Below are 22,930 nucleotides of genomic sequence, written 5' to 3'. Positions count from 1 at the left end.
ACTTTTAAGTTTACGAGTTACTATTAATTCGAATGTATTCGAGACTTTGCTTTAATTTATGTTTTTGAATAGTACTTGTCATAGGTTCAAAAATGATAAACTTATATCGATTAAATTATAAATATACGAAAAAAAGGAATTCCATTTTTGTAAAATTCAATATTTTTAAATTGTATAAACGATTCAAATCCTCCGAATGCTGATTTTCGATTAACGAATGTTTTGTCCTTCACAAAAGAGCTTCGAATGGCGAAACGTGATAATTCACTGAAAAAAGGAACAGCATATATACTGGACGTTGCAAAATTTAATAGCCCAATAAAATTGCACAAAATGTAACTTTGTTATTGCGACGTGCGATGTGTGCCACCGAATATATTCGTGCAAAAATATGGACACGCCTTTGTATGAGAATGCGGGCTGGTTCTGGATCACTTTGTTGGCAATATCATATTACTATTGTTTCGTACTGATTTAATAGAGAATAGACGAACGTTTCGACGTACATCCGGGTGTTTTGCCAACGTACAATCGTCATTCAAATCGTTTTTTATCGTTATATGACAACCATTTTTCGTTACAGGTTACAGAAAAATACGATACTTTTTAAATATTGATCTCTGTCATATTTATAAATTATCACAGTTATAATTTTTAAAGATAGTTTCCATCAAGGAATGCAATTTTTTTTAAGAACAATCTTTTCATACGACACTTGTTATTTTTTTATTTGTTTTGGTGTTTGTAAACATTAACAGCCACGTGGTGTTATCTGTTTCACCTGATCGAACTAGTTAGAAGATAGTAAGTTCGACGGAAGTCAGATAGCACTATACAAACGGTAACTCGAGTGGAAGTAACGAGTAATGAACAGACACGTTAATCGAGTCTTCAATGTCGAAATCTTCAAGATCGATTTACTCGAAAACAAAGTATCGCATGGAAGAATTTTATTCCATATATTTGGTTTATTTTTACGCTCGAAACCTGCCTGTAAATTCTTTCATCTATGTAATGTACATGGTCAAATTTAAACCAGATATTTTAAAATCTGAATTGACACTTTTGACTAACTTTCTGCAAACTTGAAATTATTTTTCACGAACTGGACCAAAGTATCGGATAACAACTTTGCGGTACTATATAAAGACGACTAGCATAACCGTGTATTTTCTGGAATTTCTGACATAATCTGATCGTGGTCTGACGTTCCTCGTAAATTGGACCTGATTGCTTGCTAACTGATTGATTTAAGGTGGCCAAAGACTTCCTGAAATTTGATTGCTGCGGAAGTTGTTGGCTCTGATCAGAGTTAGTTCTGATACCGTTCTTGAAGCTGTTACGACCAATTTCAGTCTGATCCATCGGGAACACCTGGATTAATGGCATGTATATTCGCTATGAATGACGCGACAAAGAAAACGATTTTCGCAATTTTCTGAAAAAAGTATTTCGACGTATCGCTAGCATTGGAGTTACTTCAGCTTCTCGTCGAAGCTATAGAAGCTCCAATACTGGAAAAATATTGAAATTCCTTTATTAAAATGTCACGGAATATCCTTGGAAATATTCAGAAAGCACAAAGCACAAAAACCACAATAGTGGAAACTGAAAGGATTTTACAAAATGAAATACTAGATATGAATTGCTAATTTATTTCTTCTTATAACTCGTTTCCTTTCAATATCATTCTTCCTTTTATCACTTACTTTAAACGTTTAAATTACTTGTATACTTAATAATGATAACAGAACTGTATAAATACGTTTTTTTATATTTATATGAATAATATGAATATTCATGTGTTCATTTGTTATTGTCATTCTACAGTCTTTTGAGAAAAGATGTAACATGTTAATTTATGTAATTAGGAATACTTTCTTCTACATCCAATGTACCTACGTCAACCATTAATGTTCCCATTAAGGAAATTAATATTGAACAACCAAAGAATTTCCGCTAGAAATTGTATGGATTATCTTCTTCTATTGAAACAAAATTCAAACAGTATATTTACGGCCAATTCACGCGTTGGCTAATATGGAGTGTGTACAGAGTACGCAGCTAGGAAATAAAACATTTTGAAACGTCTAGACCGAAATCTGAAAAATTCAATGTACTATTTGCGTTTCCATTCGAACAGTTTCGATTCGTTTAAAGACATTTGTATTATTACTTGTTTTTTCTCCGAAAAAAAGGAAAATTGTTCGCAATAAATATGATTTAATTCCTCGAAGCGCAAGAAGATACCGAGAAATAATTTCTTTCGTGATCGTTGAAAATTAAAATGAAATTCGTGCAATGGAGGATCGAAATAATATTTTTCCTAGAGACTGTCGTATAACGAAATCGTTTCGCTAGACCACTTAATTTTCCCACCGTGCCTCTCGAGCTCCACGCGAGTTCGCGAGAGTTGCCCGATTTGGTTAAATTGATAACTAAAAGCGTTTCGTTTTTACGCGATCTTTGTTAATTATTTAAAAAACGAGACTCGTTAAAACGCGAGGGATTGCATCGGCTTAGACGTGGTATCGAGCGCGTTATCTCGAGTACTCGGCGCGGCGCAGCAAGTTCCGCGGTAATTTTCGAGTATTTCTGAAAATTAATTTAGCCATTACATTAGGGGAAGCCGAGAGGAAGACAGAGGGGTGGAGAAAGCTACGAGAGTCGGAAGGCCTTTCAGGCCTGAGAGTTCCGAAACGCTGCTTCGTGGAACTCGAAAGTTTTGATTGCGTCTCTGTTTCCCGTCCGATTTGCGGGCACAATTTCTTCTCGGCCGTTTCATTTGCTTGCGATAGGTTTATACCGCAATACGCTCGTATCTTCCACGTAGTACTCACCTGGTCGTAATCAACATTCACGATTCACAGAACGTCTTCGTCACGCCTCGACATACGCGACACTGTATCAAATCGACCAAGTTACTGTCTAAACGTTCGTGACATTTTATTTAAATCAAAGCTAACATGTCGCAGGATAACAGGAAAAATAGAAAGAATATGTTGAATGTTTATATTACCTGTTTTCAAAATATTATTGTTGAGGGGTTGAGCAAAATAATTTAAATTAAGAAACTTTCTGATGTGCTTAACTTCACACGCCAACGTTAATGACGAGTGAATATTTGTGGGATAGGGAAGGTAAATACTTGAATTATCAGTCGAATATTGTAACAACCAATAACAATTTATTCTACGTCGGATAGCCGAAGTGTACAAATTCCTGAATATACTATTGATGAGTGGTGTTTAAGAGTTAATTTTAATCTGATCTCTGGGCCAAGGTTGCCCAAGAAGCTAACCTCGCCATGGGTGTACCCATGGGCGATACCTGACTCGCCATAAAACATCTAGCACCGGTTTTCGATGTTATTGCAGGTAGTAAAGTCACAGAACGCCTGGATTTGGAGGGTCATGCAGATTTGAATGAATTTAATAATTGAATAGCCGCCTTAATGGCACTTGATTATAGCAAAACTTGATTGCATGAAAGGTCTGACTCTACATCCGCTGGCTTTATGAATCTACTGTTACGCTGCAACACAGAGTAAATCGTAATTGTTATTTGTTATTGTAACAATTATGTAGCCAGACAAATATGTTATTGAATAGTTTGAACGAGAAAAATCAAAACTGTCTCGATTTTTTACGAGTATTGTTTTTTCTTTAAAATTTTGAAAGGCTAGCAGACAGTGTTATGAAATTTAAAATGTGTCAAGAATAATGATGTATCGAATAATTCCAATTTAAAAAACAAAATTCAATTTCAGCACATAATTGCAAGGTTAAAAATTTAAAAAAACTAAATGTATATTTACTTTGTTCCAGGTTTACGACAACGCTACGGCTCCACCGAAACGCCGAGAGGTGGTGAGTGAATTATTTGTTTGGATATAACCCTGATCAGAGTTAGGCAAAATTTTAAACTAATTTATTTGTGACGTTCATTCGATCGAACAGGTAAATTTGTACGTGTTCATTATGGAATATTTCATTCTTTGATCGAACTCTTAATATTTATTTAACGAACAACCGATAAACAGTCGTTTATGTTTTATTTGTTATTCAAAATATTTACCTGGATATAAATTTTGCCCATTTCTAATGTTGTTCATGTATAACTTTCGTTATTCTAATTATTTTCAATGTCTGTTGAATCACCGAACGTACTAGGTCATTGGGAAGAAAAATATGTACATAATGCGATACAATGAAACGAATCAAAAGTAATAATGCTCTCAAAAGAATCGAATACGTTTGTACTTTTAGAGGATACACTGAATACTGTTAGAAGATACATTCTTTCGAGCACGCTGACTTCGTTATCCCTCTGAAACAGTGTTTCTCAAACTTTATCTTACCCGCGACCCCTGTACAAAGGAAAACTTTTGATGGATCCTCAATAGAATTGTGAGTTCCTAAATGTAGGAGCAGGGGAAAATGTAGAATTATATTATTATCTTGTTTATATATTCTTAAAGTGTGTTTCAAAGCAAAGTATACATTTTAAAAATATTCACTTACTTTAAATGGTTACAAACTTTTTAATTTATACACCGTATATATTAATTTACTTGCTTATATGCGCGTTATAATATAAGCATTCTATTTTTGAGAATGTGTTAATTGTAGAAAAATTTTAGTTTATTTTTCCGATTGATCATTAGTCTTTTTTATTTTACATGATGTTTATTAAAGTAATAAATAACAATAAAGGTGTAGTTTTTTTTTAAATTTATCCAACACTATATAAAGATAAATTAATTCTTACTGTTAGAAGCATTACAGAGTTTTCAGGTAATCTCATTGCAAATGAAAGATTCAATAAAGTTAGTTATATTTTATCATTTTCAGTAGGAACAAGTGCCTGAATGATCAACCAATTTTCTATGTATGGGTTCGAAAAGACCCAGGAACCGTAGAATTAGGGCTAATCGAATCGATATTCCATGCATCTGGTAGTTCGTAACGTTTGAACATCATCGATGAATATTGATATTTCCACTGACAGTTTCTCGACGATGAAGAGCGCACGATGATCGCAGGAAATTAGATCGCGACACTGACGATGTTGAAAGACGCGTGAGATAGCGCTGTACAGTTACAAAATAGATCGCAGTCGTTTGATAACTGGTAAACGAGTTCGTTCGGAGTTGAATATAAACTGAAAAGCCAATGATATAAATTAGCCAATTCAGAGCCTCGTGGCCAACGAAACATTGTTAAAACATTGGCAATTTCATGGTATTTTAAAATTCAAACGTTAATTTTCTGAAACGAATTACTATTTTGAGAAATATTTAAATATTGTTTTCTGTCGCAAATACATTATTAAATCGGTCACTGTTCTCGTGTAACGGTAATTAAGTAAATTTCACGGATTAACAAGAGTTGATAAATAATTATGAATTTCTGACTCTGTGAAATCCTGTGAATACTTTCCGTCGGGTAACGAGATAAAAAATTGGCCAATTTCCACCATTGTTCGTCGGCACGAAATACCGATTTCCCGAAACGGATTCCCAACGCTATGAGGCGTGGATTTAAACGTTAATTTTGCTAATAATATCCTTGGTCGTTGGTGATCATTCGCGGTGCTCATTAGCGTAATTGACGTAAGCCCTTCGATTAACGAGGGCATTTTGTCGCTGCGTTAGACGCGAAAAAATGAACGGACCGCCAATAAATTTTCACGGAAATGGTAGCAAAATAAAGATGTTAAAGTACCGCCGGTAGCGTCATAAATCGTCGACTCGTTTTCACCGATACTTTTCACGCGGACATTCGCGCCGCTGCCCTGTAGCGAAGTTTACGCGGTTAACGATTATCTAAACTCGATTATCGATTTCCAAATCGTGACACGCTGTTCTCACAGTTTCATCCGAAACGAAACTAGTCGCGAGGAAATACTGCTTACTTTAAATAGCCTGGGTAAATACGCGTTTGTTTTAGTTCAAAGGAACACGCTCGCGTTTGAAATATATAATTTTATTGAAATTCAACGGTTGTATTAAACGATCCACTAGTATTAAACTACAGTGACGTTCGTATAGTTTATGAGATATTCTATCAAATCTCTGTTGAATTGGTTGATATGAGCACATCAAGCGTTGAATTTAAATAAAATTATGTGTATTTCAAAATAGCAGTGCGTTCCTTCTGACACAAAATTATTATTAATTGTCAAACCAAGCACAAACTCAACAAAACTTCAACGACTCGCGTCAACCAAGACCATTAACAATCTTTAACGCTAAGTTTTAAATCGATTATGGAATTTTCAAAGATCAGCGTGAATCGTTTCGATTCCAATCCCTGGGTGGATCTTTCAATATTTGCAGCCGTTTTGCTGTCCATTCTCATCCCTTGTATCGCGCGCCATTAAACGGTAAATATTGTTCGATAGACGCGAATCGATATTCGCGAACACGAGAAATTCCTAGCATCGGGATCCACGAACGTTCCGATCTGGTGTGTCAGATACGATAATTTTGACCAGAAACTGGTTTAGGGAATAACGTATTCCGATAGGAGGAGGGCGCGATAAAACTTCGGTGGAAGCATACCTTTTGATGATCGTTTCTCTGACCGTTTCCACCGACGTTTCTGTCAAAAGGTTCTGACGCGAGCGTGTCAGCCAGCTCGGAGTCGCTAGCATTCGACTCTGCTCGTGAAAGTTAAATTGCCTTGGTCTCGCCTCGGCGTCATCGGTGAGTTTTTAGTTCTGTTCGAGCGAAAGAGGACGAAGTTATGCGCGCGTTCGTGGATCCGTGTCGTGAGTACGTCGGTTCTACTTTAAATCCTGGCTCGTTAAAGGGGAATAAACCAGGGTACAGGATCGGAAAATCGAAAGAATAGAAAAGATTCGATTAATCGATTTAGCCTACAACGAACGAAATAAACGAAATCGTTCTCGTTAATTTGTTTAGCCTTCTGCATCATACACAGCTAATGAAAAGATGAAACAATTTACAAAACAGTAAAAGGAATATTGAAATATTTGTTCTTTATTTTCTGTTATTCAAAGAAACAATTGGTAGTCATTAGAGTGTTCTTTGTGTCATATTTGTTGGGCCGATGGTGAACGTTGAATTTTTCTATTATATGGTGGAGATCAAGTTAGACAGATTAATATAGGGTTCATAGGTATCAGGTTTAAAAGTGACTGTGTTAAATATAATAAATTAATCGAAGCAAAATAAGTTCCACAGCCACTTTATTTGTTTTTGTGACATATTACGTATGACTACTGTGCATTAAACGCAGTCACGTACCTTGGAAAAACGAGAATTTGTTTTTCGTTATTTCACAAAAATGGAAATGTTGGACTGAATTTTTTTACAAATTGTTACAGAGATATCGAACAAACATGAATATAGATTTTTCGGTCCGATTGTCCTTTTCCAAATTTTTAAACGAACGTAAACGAATATACGATCGTCATAAATTACTTTTAAAACAAAAGTCGCGCGTTATTACAGAGAACTCGCGATACACAAATCAGTTTTCTTTTTTAACGAAGTACGCGCACCGTTTTAAAGCTTTTTAAATAAAATAATTTTCAAGGTATTCGGTTGCCTCGACTTCTAAGCATTCCTCTCAGTTTTTTTTTTTTTTATTTCATTTATTTATTTATTTCATTTGAACGAGAAGAATACGATTTTATAATACCTAAAAGGAAACACGAACGCAAGAGAACACAATTTAGGAAATATAATAAGTATCGACAAATTTTGGAAGGAGTTTACGGAGTCGGAGTAAGAATCAGTTAAAATTCAATTTAGTTCTAATTTGTTCTCACGACTAAGAAAACTATAAAATATATTTGAAATACTTCGGGGAATAAAAAAATTACTTTCTTAGTTTACAAGTAACTGATCTACCGAACGGTGATTATAATCTATTTCATTGCAATATAGAACAGTTTTTTTTTATTTTCTAACCTAAGCAAGGCGTTGAGTTTCGATCCATTAGTCGCGGAAGTGAATAAGTAAAAATGAATAATTGAACGGTGTCTTTTGTAAAGAAATGAAACAGTATGAACGATGCTGGTAGAAGGTTCGGTGGACAGGAAGACAGAGCGAAAGTTCGATCGAGTTTGTTGATGCGGGGCTTTAGCAACGTCAACGAAAATCCACGTTCTGTGTACAGGGAACCGCATGTCCGGGGAAACTCGGCCGTGCGCAGACATTTATCGTTGACGATGTACCGGCTTGATGATCGATATTTCGATCGTAAAACGCGCTGCGACCCGGGATTCGCTATTTTTTGCGTTTACAGTTGACAGAACCGTGATAGCTGCGCGCTATTTTCTATATCGCGAACGGAGGCTCTGTCGGCAGGCTCTAGCGAACGTTGTCCATTCGCTTACGAAAAACGATCGGGGAAAAATTAAAAGGACGGTGGTGGCACCAACAATCCTTTTGAAATAGGAGCGACACGGCCGAGTCGTTGAAATCTGAAACAAACAAGCAAAGTGCAGGTAGAAATTTTGATTGGAAGCGATGAAAGTAGCGATGGTGTGACGTAGCGGGCTTAGAAGCATGACTTCAACGGAACCGTAAACTTTTTAACTTGTAAATTATTCCTTCTTCCGTTGCAATCCTTTGTTCTCGACAGGTCCCTGAATAAATCTTAAATTATTATTTATTTCGTAATATTGTCACCTTTTCAACGTACAATGAATTTTATATAGAATTCGGCTGCTTGCTATATTCTCGCCATATATGTGTCTTAAAGAGATGAATATGTCGTTTATGATGCAAAGGAGACGGAAGAAGATTGAGACTTTCAAGAGCGAACGTCGGAGTTTACGGTGGAGTTTAGTGTTATTAGATTGCATGCTATTTGATACGTCCCCTATTGCGCTATAACATATGAAATATTCGCGCGAAGACAATTTTGTAGCACGTTCCTCGAAATATTTGGAGGATTGCTTGGGCGAAATGAGATCGAAAATATTTGAAAAATAATACACGCTAGATACGAAAATAGACTTTTATAATATTAAAATAGATTTTATAATAATCTCTTTATTAGTTGGGATAGTATTGGTTTTACCGTATTTATAAACATGATATAAATATAGGTGTTATTCGCGTACGGCGTGAATATCTAATTCCGGCCGAATATCAATTTTTATTCGTTCGAGCAGTATTGATTAATCATTCTATCTGTTCAATGCTTGACCACACGTTTTACGTTTGACATAATACTCGTAAATATAAAATGAGGTCAGGTTGAAATTCTGCCGCGTTCAACATAACACGCGAATTTATCGTGCACGCTATTTTATTCTGCCGTTTAAATTTTTCGCGCACAAAATGTTATACAAAATATATTTTTAGTATTCATGGGATCTAGGAGTCCGATATTTTATGTAAATAGAGTTTAAAAAGTTCGCGACTATAGATAGATGGAATGTAAAAGCATGCAAATTAGGCGACGATGAAATCGAAGCGTCGTTACGATCATCTAGCTGAAAAATTCATCAGCATTTATTTGCGATGCCAAAAGATACATTGGTTTCTAAGTTTTGTTATAAACAGGGACGCAAAAAACAGGTTTGTTATCCTAGATGTATAGAATTAACGTTGGCAATTGTATCTGAAACTAATCATGCGTTCTTGGGCTTCCATTAATCGAACATCGAAGCCTCTATTATCCAAACTAATAAGGAAAGGTGGTGAGCCATTATTAATCGAACTCCACTGTGCAATTTTAGGAACAGGATGGTTAATAATTACGAACACCAATTAACGTAACGAAACTTCCACTAATACCTTTATTAATCTTACTTATAGAACTATTCTTTCTTCAAACGCGTGCACGCTTCCTTCGATTCTTTCACCTTCTTTTCGTTCCACTTTTGCTTCTCCCGCCCATCACTTGTTTCTGTGCATGCATACACTATTTTTTACAAGTGTCTTCCAAGATTCCATTGTACAGTAATGGTTCTTAAAATGAACCTCAGATTTGTAAGTCGTTGAAGCGTGAAAGACGACACGAAACATGATACACGCTGTCCTAAAAAAAAAACATTAAGACTGGTGTCGAGTTTCACCTCCGCTGCACGAAAAACGAACACGCGATGTTCACGTTACGAATCACTGTACCGCAGTTTTAAAAGCTTCGAAGGCTCGTTTGTTGGACGGTTTGTTGTTCCAGTTAGAATAAACGAATAATTGGGCGCTTAACCGGGCAAGATTAGCAGCGGGAGCGTGTCTCGTTACGCGAATCGCGTTAATGCGGAGTCCCCGAAACCGCCGTGTCCGACGAACAAAACGCACGCTCGCGAGAGAGAAAGGCAGCCCGTGTTAGCGTGAAGTGGCTTCAGCGGACAGAAAGCATTTGTCGGGGAACGCGGCTAGGTGGTTAACGTTTGAATTTGATGCTCGTATCTAATTCTGTTTAGCCGAGTGATCGAGATACGCGGACGGGAACGCCATGCGGGAAAGTTTAAATTATCCTGTCCACCGAGAGGAGGCATCCTCCTCGGGGAAACGAGTCGGATTGGTCGAGTCTGATTAGTTCGTCGGTCCCTCGGTCGTTTTATCCTCTCTTCTGTCGTCCTCCTTTCCACGGTTTGGTAACTACCGCGCGGCCGTGGAGCTGAAACGCCCGGTAAGGTGTTGCAACGGCTTTCCTTTCGGACGAGCTAACCAGAAACTGCGGAAAACCAGCGACGGGGTAGAGTGGGCCACGCCATTGCTCCATCTCGGATTCTCTTTCCAATCTCTTTTCCCCCGGTCCGGTCGTCTCCTTCTACTCGGATCCACGGTCCTTCGTTTCCTTCGAAGCTACTCGTTTGCCTCCCTGTCGTTTCGCGGGTTGCCTCGCTATTGGTTGTCGTCCGCCGTTTAATCAGACTTCTCTTGATGAACCAGTCGCGCCGCTTCACAGAGATTCGCGACAATTTTCGCAACGAGTCCGTTCGAGGTTCCGAAGCTGCTTTATAAATATTCTCGGTGAATAGCCCGCGGAGACAATGCGTTCGGTTTAATTAATTCTACGCGCGAGGCCGTGTTTGCCGTGTCTTCTACACCGAGCGCCGCGTTTAATAGCCGGCTGTTTATTAAAACATTTCACGGTGATTCATTAATTTGGAGCTAAGCCATCCCGCGGGACCCCCGGTACCAGCCGACGCGCTCCAGGGGGGGGGAATATCGTGTCCTCGAATTTATTTTATCGAATGTATTTCACGCGTCGACTTAAGGCAGAATTCGGGGATGTCGATTTTTAAAATAAACAATCGTTATACAAGCAAGGTTTTTTTAAATTTTTCTCATACGTTTATCTATTTTTCAAGGTAATATCCTCATAGTCTGTCGTTTCCATTGGCTGCCATGATATCCAAACAATGAATATTTTTTACATCTTTCGCGTGGATTATTAAAATGTGAACCGAAACTTAATATTTGTAATGTTTTTTTGTTTATTAACCGAAGAAGTCGACAATTCTGTAACTTCTTCGTATAGCCACCATTTTGTCAAAGTTTTCTTTATTTCATTTTTGGTTGGTATGTAATTGGAAATATGGGATTATTTAAGTAATAATAGGAATAATAATATAGAAATGTATCTGTGATCTGTATACATGATCGAACCAGAGTTCATACTTTTTTAAATTACAATCCACTATCCAAATGGATTTTTATTTACCAACAAACAATATCACAAACCTGAAAATTCCAACAATTTTGATAAATTTGTATACAGATAGATCAGTATATCCGCAATACAAAACCATTTTTCGTTTGTTTGGAATTTCGATTCGAGAAGTTGAAATTATCCCTTGACACAAATGTAGATTTTTCTTTGTTGTAGAATATTTCCAAAACGGTGAAAGATATTGATAAAAAATGCACACAAACGTTGAATCCCTCTTTTATCTACAAAACTGTGAACAAACAATAATTAAATCTTTCTATTCTCTGTAACATTTCCAATAACTACTTACGTGTTTTATGAATAATATACTCTGTTCGCATTTAAAATGTTTGTGTGCATTAACAATGATACCTCAACGTGATTCCTTCAGAATTGCAAAAGAGACGAAGGTGTTGTTAAAGAGCTTGGAACAATTTTGAGGTGGAAAGGTGCGGAATTTGATAAAAGGGGCGTTATTGGGACGCGTTGTTCGACCGATCTGCGTACGGATGCACTCTCGCGTCGCTGGTACTCGGGAATTGGAGCAAAATTGCATTCGCATCAAAACGCGTGCCATAAAATGTCCGATCGAGGCGCGCACCCGGAGCCACCCTTTAACGTCAATTCGAAAAAGCGGCCGCGGAAAAATCGACGCAAAATAAACGAAACGAAATGAAACGAATTTAACTATCCACGGTCTACGTATGAAACTGGCTGGACAGGGTGGGGAATGGAGGAAGGGGGTGAGGGGGGTGGGAGAACGAGAGCCAGCGGAACTCGTCTTTTTCTGGAATCGCTGCAGCCAACGGGATAGAGATTAAAAGTTCCGCGTCGCTTTCAGTCATTGGCCCCATCCACGATACCGTATCTGCCATTACGGCTTTAATCTGCAATTTTATCTCGTATCAAGTTTTTCGTGTCCGTCGAAGTTTCGAAATTCCCTTTGATCGGTCACCCGTAAACACTGGCCTCCGTGTTCAAATTGTTCCGAGCACGGGGAAAGAAAAGCGAGAGTTTTGGATTTTTAACGTTTCGTGCTTTGCAGCGCGTATATCGTGTCCGATAGAGGGAATTGATCGTTTTCTGGGATGTTTTCTATATTTCGCCTTTCCTCTAAGAATAACTGCATCGAGGGAACTATAATTTCGCATTATTTTTACCGAAGTTCTGAAAGCGTTACTTCGAAAAGATTGGTGCCGAATTTGAAAAATTGACAATTTTATGGAGTTGGACTCACTGCCATTGTGCGCCGAAACTATGAAATCGTTTTTCTCGAAACGACATTTTTCGACACGGTGTGCATGATAACTCAGCAGTTACATGGTCGATCGATACGAAATTTGAATATGGTACATAAATAGTGTTCGAAAACCGACGCGCCATTGTTTCAGAAACTTGAATACTTCGAATGTTTTAACCAACTTTTGACAATGAAAAGGGACCGGAAAATTGTTATAAATAAAAAAAATGTTAGCTTCCTGTAATATAGCTCGAGAGAAACTCAATAATCCAAAATCAGTGGATGGAAATTTCTTCAGCAGATTTGTTTCAATAAATATTAATCGAAGAAGAATAAACACACGACTTCCATTTTAGCGAACTAACATATCAAAATTAACCAACGTCATAATTAGCTCGTTGAAGATTAATTATCATTCTCGAATTTCATACATTGATAATTTTCGTTGGTTGTTAAATTCTATGTTTTCAACAAACTCAGAAATACGCGATGTCATACTATACAACGTTTTCACCATAGAACATTTAGTGTCCTCTTTACACGATCAAAGGCCTAGCAGGATAATGTATAACTTGTTCGCTTAACTAATTCCTGCATCAGCACACATTAAAACAGCCCTCAAAGACTTATGCTAATATTCCACGATACTATTAGACTTAGGGCGATAAGCTGTTGTTCGAGTTTTAAAACAACCTAATTAGTTAGCGAGACTTTTGAATAAACCTCCCTTGAATTCACGACCTTTCGTTTAGTCGTTGCAATAATCAAACCAATTGTTAAATCGATTAATCACAACAGAGCAGAATTTTATTTCTCTTATCTTGATTAAAGGGCCAATAACGGCCAAATGAACTTCATAAAATTTTCGTAAACGCGATGACATATTTTTTACGTGACAATTTGAAAGAGCATCAAACTTTGATGTAAATTGCAGTAACATTTGCATAAAATCCAACATTTAACGCGATGTTTTGCTTGGTTTCTCGACAATTTGCGTAACATCAAATTGGAAATCAATGACATCAATGACATCGAAGGTTACTAGTAAGACAGGCTTAATATTCGATATTGAATCATGGACACAATAGACAATCAGGTGGTAATACTACTTCCGTCGATAAGCGTTGTCAGGTAAACTGATAATATTGAATGTTCAATTTGATGTCACGCGAAGCAAATTGTCGAGCGACGAAGCAACATATCCCATTAATTAATTCAATTTAAAGCTAACGAAGGTTGATATATTTTTACTCGAAATTTGGTACGAACCATACGTGACATTTAACAATACAAAGTTCAGTTTCGAATCTCCAAAATATATAAATTACGTAATGTCTACTTCAAAAGCAAGCTAATTTCGTAATTTATACGTTGTCGACATTGAACGTGATAATTTTACATTTATTTTTCTATTTCTGGGAATTAACAGTCAACCTTTTGTGGCGCTGCTTCGTTGGTGGCGAGTATAGGAGGTGACGCCACACCTTTTTAAAATGCAAATTTATCGCCTGTTATGCAAAAATATTATCCATATTAAATAAATTAAATATATCTTTCTATTACACACAATGAATGTTTTAAGATAGTAACAATCAGTTCGATAACATTTTCGTAAACAAAAATATACAGCAATAAACTCTCAAACACTATGGTGTCCGAATATTAATAGGAGTCATTGTAAATAGTTTTTTATATTTTTGTAATTAATGTTGCAAGCGATAAACAGAATTAAGTAAATCTTATTCACAATTTTGAAACGAGATACGAGGTCTGTTCAAGAAATAACCGAACTATTTAAAAAAAATTTTTTTTATTTAATGTACAACTTATTGCTCTTTGTCCCCTTCAAAGTACTCCCCTCCTCTATTCAAACACTTGTTCCAGCGATGATTCCATTTTACGGTGTATTTCTGGAAAGCTTCTTTTGGAACATCCTTCAATGCCTGTGACGAATTTTTCTTAATGTCCTCAGTTGAGTCAAAACGGCGTCCTTTTTCGGTCAAAATTTCATGACATGACCCAATTGATACTTCAACCTCTTCTGCAAGTTCTCTGATAATCAGACGACAGTTAATGCACACAAGATCTTTGATTTTCTGAATGTGAACGTCATCAGTTGAAGTCGAAGGTCTTCGAGATCGAGGATCACCTTCAATTGATTGACGACCATTTTTAAATCTGGTAAACCATTCGTAACATTGCGTACGAGAAAAAGCAACACTTCCGTAAGCTTGCTTCAAAAGTTCAAACGATTCCGTGAATGTTTTCCCCAGTTTTACGCAAAATTTCACGTTGCATCGTTGCTCTCGTAACTCGGACATTGCAAAAATCGCCACTCAAATAGCAATAAATCGGAAACTAAACAAGATGTAAACAATTTGTAACAAAGTCAGTTACGCGGAAGATTATGACAATTGCAGTGCTGCCAACTGTTGCTATGGCGATACACAAACACACAAATGAAAAAGTTTGATTATTTTTTTAACAGCCCTTGTATATCGGGCTCCGACGAAAGCCATCGCTTTTTCGTCGGTTCGAACTTGAAATTCGGATTGCTTGAGCGCTTTTCATCCAATATCAAGCGTATAAAACTTCCGCGATTATGGACGCGGCTGAAGAAATGTCTGCCGGTAATATCATATGTTATTTAAGCAACTGCTCACAAATTACAGAATTATCGGCACAGAGGCGCGGAAACTCGGGCTCGCGGAAGTAACGAAGAGGGTTCGAGCGATGAAAGAATCCGATGAAATACGGGGCAAGGAGGTCGGGAACTCGCAAACTTGCTTCTTGGCGAGACGCGTTTTACGTTGATTCGCTCGAGCGGCAAGTAATGTCGGTACCAGATGTAGAGAAGCGACATTCTGTCGAGTTTCTGCAATTCGATTTGAATCTCGTAGTACCGAAGTTTGCAGAGTTCACGGAAGTCGAGATAATTACTGTGTGCGGAGTTCTGAGAACCGGCGGTCGGTTTTTAAAGGCAGGACCGACGGGTGTGCCGGCGAGATTTCTTCGTCCGCGATACGGCTGTTGACGATTCGCAGGACGATAAAGGAGTATCAATTAATGGGAAAGGTATTCAATTAATCTTCGTCGTAGTTGTACCGATAAAAATTTTTCGATTGTCTCGCCCGGTAATTGGAGAATACCGTCTGCTGGAAGCAGAACGTAATTAATATTCTTCGGTTTCCGATGAACGCAGGGGGCATCGTCGATGGCCGAGGCTAATGCAACTCGCGCCATTTAATACCCCCAGGAGAAGTATACCGTCGGTGCCGTAAGGGCAAAACTCAATTAACAAAGTGGCTCGTCATCTTCTCCCAACCTCGAAACTAAATCCGTTTAATACACTTATCTTTGTTGCCGCAGCAACAGAAAGCACTTGAAATCCGTTTAATATACTTATCTTTGTTTCTGCAGCTACGAGAAAGCGTTTCGCTTTTAACGTTTATTAACTTACACGAAACCAAAAGCTCGGAAGCTATATAAAGAACTTTCTCGTGTAATCTCATTAGCGCTAAAATTAAGCGCAAACCGTCTTTTCAAATCATTCTTTTCTGTTTTTCGTTTTTCAGTCATGTCAGCCACGTACTTCCAACACCATATTTCATTTATTTCGACCTTCACTGGACACTCATGAGTTCCCGCCGAATTTCGGAAAGAATATAAGTTTGTATACCACCCTTGATACGCGTTATGTGTTTTGTATAAAACTTGGACACTTTTTTAGGCGACATTTTAATTTTTCTACGGATTCAACTATTATGGCTGTAACAATATACGTTTTCGAATAGGTCAAAGAGCGACTTTGCTCTCAGCCAGAGACTAGCAAAATTTATTTCGAATAGTAAATAATCAATATGACCTATAGCAACTCATCTGTGTTATCTATATGATCCAACTGTTAAATATACATTTCTTCATTGTGAGGTACAACATTCTGTATAGCTGAAATTTGGATTCTTATTGAATGACGAATAAATAGTATTTTTTGTTCGTTATTCGGATTTCGTATTTTACAAATACGTTTAGAGGCATGTATTATCGTGTGCTTATTCAATTTAATAAGAGTCGCATACGAAAAGATTAGACCTCCTAGGGACCATTTAATTGAAAAAAAGAAATGAAACTAGAATACAATTTGTGTAAACTTTATATGAAAATTGGTATAATAGTGTTCTGATTATCCGGCACCCGGTTATCCGAATAACCATAATAGAAGGTGGACTTTTTCGGCGAAATTAAAAAATTTCAAATCGTTATAAAAAAATTATTTTTGGTTGCAGGGATCAATTACAATCATTTTTGGTCATTACACATACTCCCGAAATCTTAACCATTTTCGAGAAAAAAATTCCTTACCAAAAATGTAATGTCAGACCATACCGTTGATATGTTTCACTGAAATTTCATGCGTATGTTTAAAACGTCATAACTTCTGAACGGATTGGAGGATTTTAATGTTTCAAAATGCAAATGACGCGTATTTTGGTGAAGAATATGTACACATTCTAAGAATATTCGAGAAGCTGTTCCTTAACCCCGTAAAGTGAGAAAACCCCCATCAAAATAGTCCAAACTTCAGGTGATCATAACTCCTACAATAGTGGGCGGATTCTATTGAAATTTAGTAGGGAAGTAGAGCTCATGGGTAGCTACAAAAAAGTATTAGACAACATATCTGAACAGCGTCAAACAAATTTATTAAAAATGAAATACGAATTTTTAAGAAAAATCGACAGGAGGCAGGTGCTTAAATTTTTCGGCGAAAAAAAAAATTCAAATCACTCTGGAAAATTTATTTTCGATTGCAGGGGCTAATTACAAGTATTTTTGGTGAATAGACATACCCCTGAAATTCTATGCAGTTTTGAGAAAAAAATTCAGTAAGTGCATAAGTTTTTTGACGAAAAAAAAAATTTCAAATCGTTCTAAAAAAATTATTTTCGGTTCCGGGGATCATTTACAATCATTGTTAGTTATTACACATACCCCTGAAATCTTGCGGATTTTCGAGAAAAAAATTCAGTACGAGCGGAACTTTAATCGTTAATAACTTTTTAACGAAGTCTCGATCAACAAATTGATATTCTTGATTTTCGTCTTATTTTGACGTCTAAAAGCTCCCATTAAAATTTGTTCCAGGGGTGGTCGAACATCCTGTATATTTGATTGTTCTAAAGTCGATATTTTCGTTGGTATTCGAGGGAAGGGAGGAAGCACAAATGATTCAGAACGCAACTGCTGTTACGAATGACAAAGATTCGTCTGAATATCAGCTTGGCTCGCGCAACTAATGTGTGCAAACGAAAGAACAACGAATGATTACGCGTCACGATCGAAATGCCGGTCGGTTCCGCTCGCGTTAATTCCGTGACGAGGGATCTAATTTGTTCGCGTCAATTTACCACGCTCCAGCGTTTCGCTGTGTTTACATTAATTCGCGCAAAATGGCATCTGTCGCTGCAGTTTGCCGCGACCGTGTTTCGAAAGTTGGTTCTTTCCGCGCCTGGGCGACGAAAGGGCTGGTCGAAGACGCGCCTATTTCACGCACGCTTTGCTGTATTCGGATCTGTGTGCAGCACTCGCGAGAGGTCCGCGATACATACTCAAACAGCAGACGAGCAAAGAGAGCACTCCATAGATTGAAGAACTTCTTTGTGCCGCGAAGTGGGCTCTTTTACACGGTTTGGCAGGTACGTACGCGCGGAATCGAAAGATAGAGAGGAGATCCGCTTTAAGATCGAATTCTATCGAACCACACGAACCTCGTAAATTATTCGAAAGCCTTCGTTGCGCAAACTTTAATCGAGAATTAAAAATAAATCGCAAAGTTAACCACAAAAAAGTAAACTTGTATCGCTTGAAGTTATCTCGACGAAACATCGTATATAAATTAACAGATAGAACTATCGCAGTGTTTCATGTATTTTTACATTATTCGAAACTTAATAAAGCTTTTTCCACATACATATTGTACATTTGTAAGGCATTACACCTGTGTGTATTCTACGGTGAACCAGATATGATTTCAACAAAAATTCTGTATTTAAAATAAATAATTTGAAATGTTAATAATAGCTTCGAGTAATATTGCCCAAAAACATTGAAGGCAAGCTCATAGTATGACGCGTGTAATACTATTACTTTATATCAAATTCGTGTAACGAAATAATTGCGCGCTGGATATCGAGGTAACACGCTGTTGCCGCCAATATGGGAAATTATGCGTTTCGACAAAAATACATCGGAGATCGACCGGCCCGAGAACAAAGTTTCAACTCGAAAAAAATCTCGCCTTCGATCGCGAACGAATTTTTTTTTTCGAAACCCGGTGCTCGAGCAAACTTTTCCTAGAGACTATCCCGTCAAGAACAGAACGCTTCGCGCTATAATTCACTCGAAGCTCGTTTTTTTCCATATCTGCTGAAAACTGTATCTTCTCCCGCTCCTCGGTCCCACTTTTTTCCACGATGCTCGTGAGCCCTTTCGCGGAATTATTCCGTCGCGAGCGTTATTCCGTATTCGGATACAGGATCGGGTATTCCGGTCGGACAGTTTAAACGCGAGGGGGGGTCGCGGACAAAAATTATCACCGATGACAGCCACGAAGTTCGCAGTTACGGTGGACAAAGTGCCTCTGCCCCTGTCCCTCTTCGTCCTCGTCGTCCCCCCTCCGGTCGGAAATGTAACTCGCAGTCGGTTATACGGCTCGACGGACAGTTAGAGCGGGTTCGCTACTAATGGAGACAATTTATTATTTTCAACTTTCCGGCCGGGCGTTACGGCAATTCGCCTTTCACGAACCGCGTTACACCTCTCTTTCTTTTCCGTTCGTGAAACTGTTATGGGTGATGAATCGTGCTGCCCGGATTCGTGCAGAAACGGAGTGGAATAGGCATGCACCAGGGGGGCTGAAACGAAATCGGTCGGAGCGATGGGACTGGACGAAAGCGACTGGTTTCTCCGCTCGTACGGCCAATGCTCGCTTCGAAGTTGCCACTTCATCTTATAATCACCGCGGCAAGTGTTATCTAACGCTATTATTTTGTTACTCGCGTTCTTCTCTTTCGCCTCTGGAAACGCGACCATTCCGCTCTTCCAGCTTCCACGCTAAAGAATTTTACTGATTCAATGGTATTCCATGTAGTCGCGATGGGCCCTTTGTTATTCGCGTTCAACGCTTTTCGACATTGAAAATTTGTCATTGTATTGGGTTAACTAAAATTTTGAAGGACATAGTAGTTTTTTTTTTTTTCTTGTAGATTGTATACTTATAAATATGTTTCGTTTAGGGGTCGAAATTATATCAAATATTACTTTAGCTTCCAGTACATGTGCTATTTTGTTGGCGAGTCAATAGAATTCTATGTATTCGGGATTTCTTTATACAATTTGTTGCTGTTTTTACACTTTGAGGAACACTGTATTAACACTAAACCTACCACGACCGGTCAAATTACCGTTTTTTAAATTTCATTTAGAATTTCTAATATACAATGTTATTTTAGCACCATTTAACCTCACGACTTTTCTTATAGTATACGTACAATAAATTTGTGAATATTCACTTTTATTCTTATTCTTTATTTTCTGAGTAAATATGTAGTTTGTCTTGCCTACCACTATCGATTAAACGATTTATATTTTTTTTGTGAAAAGCCAGACAAAATTTGGTATTAGATTCGAAAATATATAGCAAAGATGAAGTTTCCATTGTCTTAGAACAGTCTAATAACTCGTATTAAATATTGTGAAAATTTCGACGCGTGCAGTTCCGAAACCACTAGTGTTTTATTAATTATTGAACCACTGTTAGCGGCGGTAAACCTTCCTCTTTGAAATGCTTTTTGGTTTTTGTCGATCCGACTTTCCGTTCTCGAGATATCGTAGTTTATGTAAAAGGGTATTTTTCTTAATTTGACTATCTCTGTCTCCGTCTGACGCGTCGCGTCGTACCTCTTTGTCGCACGTGAGTCGTGACTGTCGTGACCTACTTCCGCGTAGTATTTCCAAGAATTTACTACGCACTGTTTACTATTGTGACGCGCGCGAGTCCATTGATCTCAATGAACGTAAACAAACGCTTCGGGCCCTCGTATCTCTGTAACTAGCCACCGCATCGACTTGAAATTAAAATCGTTATATCTCCGGAACTAATAAAGCTATCGACTTGTTTGAACGCTCATTTTAAAGAGCATATCATCCTCTATCCAAAGAATATATCACCTATTAAAATTTATGCCATCTTCTATGTTTATTTTGATATTTACTTTGACGCTATATACCTAAAGAAGTTTTAGCAATTCCTATTGATTATACTACTGGTGTGCGATAAAACTGGATTATAAATTCTTTATATAATTGAAAATTAATTTAAATTTGTATACAAGATGTTTGTGCAACTACTAGCCAGCATCTGTTCGTAAATAATGGTTTTCTTTGAAACTAATTACAAAATTCAAAAATCTGACGTAGTTTTTAAATTTTCTGTATGAAATTAAAGTACTAAGTATGCACATTTATAGTAAAATTATTGTATATTTTTGTATACATTTTTTAAAATGCACGTTTTAAGATATCTTACCAATAAACTTTAAAACATAACATTCTGTACACGTAATGCAAACATTAAGATTACGTTGCCTGGTAAAATAGAAAAAGAAAGTCATTTGACTCGTCATGATAAAAATGGGTATATATGAAACGTCGGATTAATGTTAAAAAATTCGAGTTTGCTTCGATTCGTCGGGGTCTCTCTGTGTTATTAAATAATAACAGTTGGTTCGTTTCTCGTATTTTGCGGCGGCTAAAATAATTCCCTGCGCGACGTTCCAAATTTCCATTATTATCCTGATTATGCAAACAGATTCTAATTGTCGCTTGTAGCACGAGTCCGGTCGCCGGTTACACGGCCGGCCCGTGTACGAGCAGCGTCGAATTACCAAAACGTCCAACTTTAAGCACCGCGGCCATTGCTCTGCGCGCGTAATAACAGAGCACGTGAAGTGAAGTTCGTGTACACAACACGGAAGGAATTACTGCGCTGCGTGTTGCAATTTGAAATGCCCGGAATACGTAAGGCCGTCTTGAATATGGCGGACAGCGGAGCGTCGAGCTAATTGGCTGCCAAGGTAAATTGGGCCAGAGCTTTACGTGTTCGCGACGCTACGTGTCACGAACTTTTCATCGTTTGATTATTTTCGTCGCGTTGCAGAACGAGTGACACCGCAAACCGTTTGCTCCGCGATCCTCTCTCGACGATAATCGTTCGTTGAAGTTTTACAAATCTTATTCGCAACAAATACGACAAATACAAGTATTCTATTTATTCGTTGATGGATTTTTAACAAGACTTTTCACTTTGTAGCTAAAACAATTCATTCTGAAGCTGAAATCTTAGAGGAAATAAATTTGAATAGGATCTAGGAATTTTAGCATGCACTCGAAAATAAGTATTAAGACAAATTTTAATTTATGCAGTTTACAATTGCATAAAATCAAAGTTTGGGTCTCGTAGGAAATGTTATATTTGCGTACGGATTTGCATAAGATTCGAGCAAAGATTAGAAAAAAAATTAGTTTGACAGTCTGCTGAGTGTGCATAGATTTAAGTGTAGGTGAAATTAACTGATCGTTCAAGGTCGTTCCCCCATTGTGAACGGGGCATGGCTTTCGTTTTTACGCTCTAGCGGCTTATCTCTATGGGAGAGTTAGGCAGGGGTGTCCGTAGATTTGTCTGAAGAAACGAGGGATAAAGTGGAGGGGTTAGCCAAATGGTGTGGTAGAGGCAGTCCATAAGCGATCTCGTGTGGCCATTTGATTTTGCTCTGACAGTAACAAGAAAAGCAATCAATTAGTCTGTATCCACTTTCAAATACAAAAATGTATCGTTCGAGGAAAAATCACGAAATGGAATAATTCAACATACTGTTTTTAATTGTGAGATATCGTTCTTCGTACTGCATTAGTTCGTTTTTCAGTGAGCAGTGGATATTATTGGACGAGTCAATTTCATATTCTTCATAATATATGAAGAAAT

At 37.6% G+C, this 22,930-nt stretch overlaps 1 protein-coding gene across 1 annotated transcript in view; it reads left to right on the top strand.

The window, feature by feature from the left end:
* The window catches only part of LOC122400328 (hemicentin-2), a 531,816-nt gene that overhangs the window by 121,171 nt on the left and 387,715 nt on the right, over positions 1-22,930 (top strand). The window contains exon 3 of the mRNA XM_043401723.1: positions 3,828-3,869. Coding sequence (XP_043257658.1) covers positions 3,828-3,869 — 42 coding nt within the window. The remainder of the gene's footprint in view (positions 1-3,827; positions 3,870-22,930) is intronic.

This window comes from Colletes gigas, unplaced genomic scaffold (assembly GCF_013123115.1).
Source record: "Colletes gigas isolate AHSC1104 unplaced genomic scaffold, ASM1312311v1 Colletes_gigas_Sc00017, whole genome shotgun sequence".
Classification (NCBI taxonomy): Eukaryota; Metazoa; Arthropoda; class Insecta; order Hymenoptera; family Colletidae; genus Colletes; species Colletes gigas.
The sequence above is the reverse complement of the archived record's forward strand: the minus strand, read 5'-3'. Positions and strand labels throughout refer to the sequence as shown.